The sequence below is a fragment of the Neoarius graeffei genome, chromosome 2 (genome assembly GCF_027579695.1).
Source record: "Neoarius graeffei isolate fNeoGra1 chromosome 2, fNeoGra1.pri, whole genome shotgun sequence".
NCBI classification, from domain to species: Eukaryota; Metazoa; Chordata; class Actinopteri; order Siluriformes; family Ariidae; genus Neoarius; species Neoarius graeffei.
The window spans coordinates 7,792,526-7,798,361 of NC_083570.1; the positions used below are offsets into that span (position 1 = coordinate 7,792,526).

The 5,836-nt window shown below is 41.7% G+C and overlaps 1 protein-coding gene across 2 annotated transcripts; it reads left to right on the forward strand.

Moving 5' to 3' along the window:
* The first annotated feature begins 427 nt into the window (after positions 1 to 427).
* LOC132878848 (protein BTG1-like) lies at positions 428 to 4,155 on the forward strand. Of its 2 annotated transcripts, XM_060913689.1 has the most exons (4): positions 428 to 663; positions 2,364 to 2,503; positions 3,310 to 3,446; positions 3,831 to 4,155. In XM_060913689.1, exons 3-4 carry the CDS (start codon positions 3,329 to 3,331, stop codon positions 4,043 to 4,045), a joined length of 333 nt encoding a protein of 110 aa, XP_060769672.1. In that variant the 5' UTR covers positions 428 to 663; positions 2,364 to 2,503; positions 3,310 to 3,328; the 3' UTR covers positions 4,046 to 4,155. The 2 variants fall into 2 exon arrangements, 1 of the variants encoding a protein (XP_060769672.1); XR_009653773.1 differs by lacking the exons at positions 2,364 to 2,503; positions 3,310 to 3,446; positions 3,831 to 4,155 and adding an exon at positions 778 to 1,434.
* Positions 4,156 to 5,836: the final 1,681 nt, after the last annotated feature.

Sequence of the window (5,836 nt, forward strand, 5' to 3'; positions counted from 1 at the left end):
TGCAAAAAAGTAGACTACACCACTGAAGGAGAGTGTGTGTGGACGCTGTTACTGGGAGGTGGAGTGGAGCCGTGCTGGTGTGTCCATCTACTAGGAAGTCTGTTTAGTCCTGGGGTGCCATGGTAACGGCCCGCGGGCCGGATACGGCCCGATTGGTCATCACATCCGGCCCGGTGGTTCATGAGACTTTTTTTTTTTTAAATAATAAATTAAAAATCGAATGTTTTTTGTTTTTTTTTTCGTAATGATTTTAAATCTAATGTTTCAATTTGATTCCGTTTTCGTGTAATCCATCGGTTCGTTTTTAGCTGCTCTCTGCTTGCTGCAGCACGCGCAGGCGCAGTGACCCGGATTTAATGTAGAGTGGCGAGTTGTTGCTCGTTCACAAGATGTTGTCTAAAAAGAGAAAAGTTGATTCTGAGGGTCGCATCTTTCAGGAAAAATGGAGAGAGAAATACTTTTTCTGGGAAGTAGGGGGAAAACCTGTTTGTCTGATTTGTTCGCAACAAGTGGCTGTACCGAAGGAATACAATGTCAAAAGACATCACGAGACCCACGCCGACAAATTCACCGGGCAACGCAGGACTGGAAAGCTAAATGAGCTTGCCTCAAACCTTCAAAAACACCAAGCAGCTTTCTCAAAGTCTCGAGAGACACATGAAGGTTCGTTTTAATATCATACATCATCTTCAGTTCTCCTTTAATGTTAAATGCGGCTGTTTTCAAAGAGGGGTGTCTCAATATCTTTGTTGTACATTTTATTTCATGTTGGGGCAGTGAAGGCGAGCTACATCAACGCGTGGGAGATCGCAAAAGTGTCCAAGCCATTTTCGGAGGGTGCATTCGTCAAGGATAAATACACATCTGTTGGAATCCAATCTTTCTATCAGTCATTGCCACCAGAGTACCCAATTATCACGGCCTTTGCCGGTAAAATACTCTGTATGTTCGGGACAACATATTTATGTGAACAGGCATTTTCAGTAATGAATATTAATAAATCGAAACTGCGTAGTCGTCTGACCCATGGACATCTCAACGATGCATGAAAATAGCAACTGCCCAGAGTCTGTCCCCCAATGTCGACAAGCTGGTAAAAAGTAAAAGACTTCTGGCTTCCACATGTAAAATGTAGCTGGTATTTCTCCCCCATGTAACCTTGTGCTGTGTGCTTGAGGGGGAATAAACAGGATGGGTGTGTGGAAATATATGTGGGACTTGACCAGCAAAGTTAATGTGCCATCTGTAGTTTGTTTTTATTGGTATGTTCAGTCATATTTGGCTCTTTTAAACTAATGCTACTGGATATTTAGTCACTTGACCTATTGGTGGAATTATTTACCCTGGCACTTCTTTCTTTTGACTCGTTTAGGCCTACTTGCCAATCGTTTTAATTGGCCTAATTAGGCCTATGCATTGACATGTTTTTGATGTGCAAGATCAATAAATCTGATCTAAGTCATTTAGAGTTTACACTTGTGTTATTTGTGTCTTAGTCCATAGCATTTTTTTTTTTTTATAAATGTAGGCTACTTGCATGCTTAGACTGTCACATTTTCAGAGGGTAAATTGCTTTTGTCTGCCATCTTATTGTGCGCCTCGTTTTGAGGCTATAGCTTTACAATTCCTTTTGGGCGTATAGGCCTTCAAAAATCATATAAAATAATGTCCTTTTGTTGAGTTAGTGTCTGGTCTTTTCAGGCCAAAAGTGTAATTCGGCCCCCAAGGTCCCACTTGAAAAAAATCTGGCCCCCGTACCAATTTCACCCTGGCACCCCTGGTCTAGTCCTTCATCCTTCACCATATTCCAGTCCCCTCCCGATATTATATTTCCAGTTACATATTTAATTTTAAACTGCAAAATAACTTCTCTAATCTCTGTAAGAAGGGTTCTGTTTTGTGCTATGTTAGCGTCCATAAACATTTCCTAAAATTAGTGTAGAATTGTCTATTTGGAGTACGCATATTACCCAATGGCTATTGTTACTACTTTTGGTGGCAATTATTTTCCCGAGTGAGATATTGAGTAAAATTGCAACGCCTGCTGATCTTGATGTACCATGTGGGAAAAAAAAAAATTGCCTCCCCAAAGAGTTGTCCAAAACTTTGTCTGATTCCTTTGAATGGGTTTCCTGAAGTAGTACACATGGGCTACTGAGCAACACAGAGCGATCAGGATGCTCTCTCTCTCTCTCAGGGAGCTGATGTCACCTGGTCACATGACCTGGGTTTTCCCCAAAAGTTTAGGGGAAAACCCAGGTCACATGATTCAGACAATTTCATTAGTTCAATTAGTTTAAAAGAAGACAGTTTAATTAGTTTAAATGAAAACAGTTTAATTAGTTATGTTTCAAAATCTGCAGCTATATAAGAGCCACACATCCACACAGAGCTTCAGAGCGACACAAACCTTCACAGCGAGTAACAGCGAGTTTCCAGCGATCATCAGCAACTTATCAGCAATTCATCAGCGGCTATCAGCGGTTTAATCTTCTCCTTCCGAGTAAGGCTACGTTTACACTAGACCGTATCTGTCTCGTTTTCTTCGCGGACGCACTGTCCGTTTACATTAACCCCCCTGAAAAAGCGGGGAAACGGGAATCCGCCAGCGTCCACGTATTCAATCTAGATCGTATCAGCTCCGGTGCTGTGTAAACATTGAGAATACGCGAATACGCTGTGCTGAGCTCTAGCTGGCGTCTCATTGGACAACGTCACTGTGACATCCACCTTCCTGATTCGCTGGCGTTGGTCATGTGACGCGACTGCTGAAAAACGGCGCAGACTTCCGCCTTGTATCACCTTTCATTAAAGAGTATAAAAGTATGAAAATACTGCAAATACTGATGCAAATACTGCCCATTGTGTAGTTATGATTGTCTTTAGGCTTGCCATCCTTCCACTTGCAAGTAATAAGTGATCTGCGCTGGGATCTCACACACAGCGGCTCAGTCCCGAATCGTGGCTTGTTCACTTCACTCGCGCGCTCTGTGAGCTGCGCAGGGCCGGAGTGCGCACCCTCCAGAGGGCACTCGCTGTTCAGGGCGGAGTGATTTGGAGCGCAGGATGCCTGCGGAGCCGAGCGTATCCGCGTATTGGTGTTGCTGTGTGCACGGCTAACGGTTTTAGTGTCAACGCGAATCGTTTTAAGAACGTTAATCTGATGATCCGCTGATTCGACGTAATGTAAACGTAGCCTTAGTCACCATGTACTAACTGAGTGATTTGTATTTTTTTTTAAGTTTTAATAATCTACTAACACGACACACACTAATCGCATGACTGTCTGTATCGTATGATATTTTGCAGTTTACGAAAATATTTCAGCATGAAAGTCGAGGTGACCACAGCGGTGACCTTCATCACCGGATTACTGAGAGGAAGAGGACCTCTGTCCGAAAAACAGCTCCAACACTTCAGCCGTTCTCTGGAAGAGGCGTTAGGAGGTGAGATTAAACACCACATTACACACCTGTGACTTCTGACAAAAGGATCCACATCATATTTAGTCTTTATTCGATCTACTTATTTTTCATTTTCACTGAAATGGACAAATACCTTTACAATTATAGCGACTCCTTGCTGTGGTCTGAGAAAAAGGGAAAGCTTATTAGTGTGGCATTCAGTTAAAGTCAGTGATGTATAAAGACCTAGATTTAATGGCGGACAGATGTTTATCTCGGGAGCATTAACACCGCCCAGAAATGCTGCCTTTCTCGAGAGCCTCATCCCAAGTGAATGATAGTCATGATATTCTAATAACAAATCTATTCTTAAAACAATCTGCGAGTTGAACAGAGTTTTTAAAAGTCTGTTTTCTTTGATTCCAGAGCATTATGAGCACCACTGGTTCCCTGCCGCACCGTTCAGAGGTTCGGGATATCGATGCCTCAGAATCAATCGCAGGATGGAGCCGCTAGTAGGGAAGGCTGCTTACACCAGTGGTCTCAGCATGGAGCAGGTTCGCGCCCTCTTACCGTGTGAGCTGACAGTGTGGGTCGACCCCTACGAAGTGTCCTACCGGATCGGGAGAACGGGTCCATAGGTGTGCTGTAGGAGTCCACACCACTGCCGCTGGAGACTCATCTCAACTCTGTGATGACCGTCTCCAGCTAATCTCTCAGCACATCTGGCCCACATCTGTTTGACATTTTAAACGATATATTTTGGTTAAGTTCCTTATTTTAACGCCTGTAAATTAATTTTTTTCATTTGTAAATATTTTGATTTATTATTTTATTACTTGTAAATATTTTGATAATTTTATTTGTAAATATTAAGATTTTTATTATTCGTAAATATTTAGATGATATTATTTTTAGTAAATATTTTTATTAAAGATGATTAAATAAATATATTTTGATTAAAGATGATGCTTCAGTTTTTTTCATAGTGTTTGTTTTACATTTGCATGATGCGTAATACAGTTTATAAATACAGTAAGTGCACATTTTCGGTGGAACTGTAGCCCATTTGTTGTTGTATAATTTCTGACCCCTCTCTCCCACATCCATCAGTGGAAAGGGTCCATCAGAGGGCCACACTGATCCACTCCTACCAGTGACAGATCCACTGCCTTATCAGTGTTGCTGCTATGAGAATGGTCACCCAGCCAAACAAGTTAACAAGCAGATTTAAAAGGGCAACATTTAATTCGAGGCAAAAAGGGCAGGGGCTCAAGCACCCCTAAAGCCCTATGTGTGCACGTGCCTGGTTGTGTATTAATTTTATCAATCAGATCCTTTTGTTCTTGTTTCCTTATCCGTGAAAGTGTTTGACCCATGACAACTGCTATTTGTTTGACCTTAAACCATTCCCACACGTTAGGATCTATATGATTGTAGTCAGCAGTGAATTTCAGTTATTTCAACAGGTAAAAAAGGACTAAGCGGCTACAATCTATCAAATATCTATTAAAGTTATGACTGTTTGATGCAGATAAAAGCTGCTCTAGACTTTGACTATAAACTGCGATATACAGCTTTAAGACGCTGTTTATCTACTTTAGAAGTTTGTGCCTTTTTGAAATGGACACTATTTGTGCTGGAATTTATGGACAGCAACGTTTGTCTGGTTGATTTTTATTCGACTAATTTAACATGAATTCGTTGTTCACAGTGTAGAATTATCAGGGGAAAAATAGGGTGCGATACTGAGTTCAATCTTTTCAAATGTTACCCATCAACAATACTGGAAATGCCTAATGGATGTGAATTATCACAAAGAATGATGCATGCACTGATGGCTGGCTTGTTTAAATTGCTCGCAAACTCGCTTTATAAGCAGCTTCAATAAACATTTATATTCTAATATGCGGAGTAGTTAGAAAAGTTCCCGGCGGCGGCGAGTTGACACAGTGCTGTCATATACACTTGGCTTTGTTTCTTCCCTTCTGAGCGTCGGTCAGGCTCTCTCTGGAGGGCGGAGCCACATCTGGCGCGTCTTCCGGTTGCCTGTCGGCGCTGTCTGGCAGCGTCACGTGCGGGGGAAGGGGCGGTCAGAAACAGGGCAGTGGCGCGCTCACGTGCAATCGGTAAACTTGTGGATGGGTAAAGCTTGAATTCAGATGATGAAATAAAAAGTTATGAGTGGGTTAGCATTTATAAATTCCAATGTAGATTAAAATAATGTCTATCTATTGTGTTGCATTGAACTGGAATAGCCCTTTATGTGCTGTTCAGCACAGTGAAAATGACAGCGCCATGAAAACCTAAATGATGTCCAGATTCTGGAATGCGAGTAAAATATTGATGCGTTTGATATTTTGCTTAAATTAAGTGACGTCAACTCACCTTTGTTTATATAGTGCTTTACACATAATGCAGTATATAGTGTG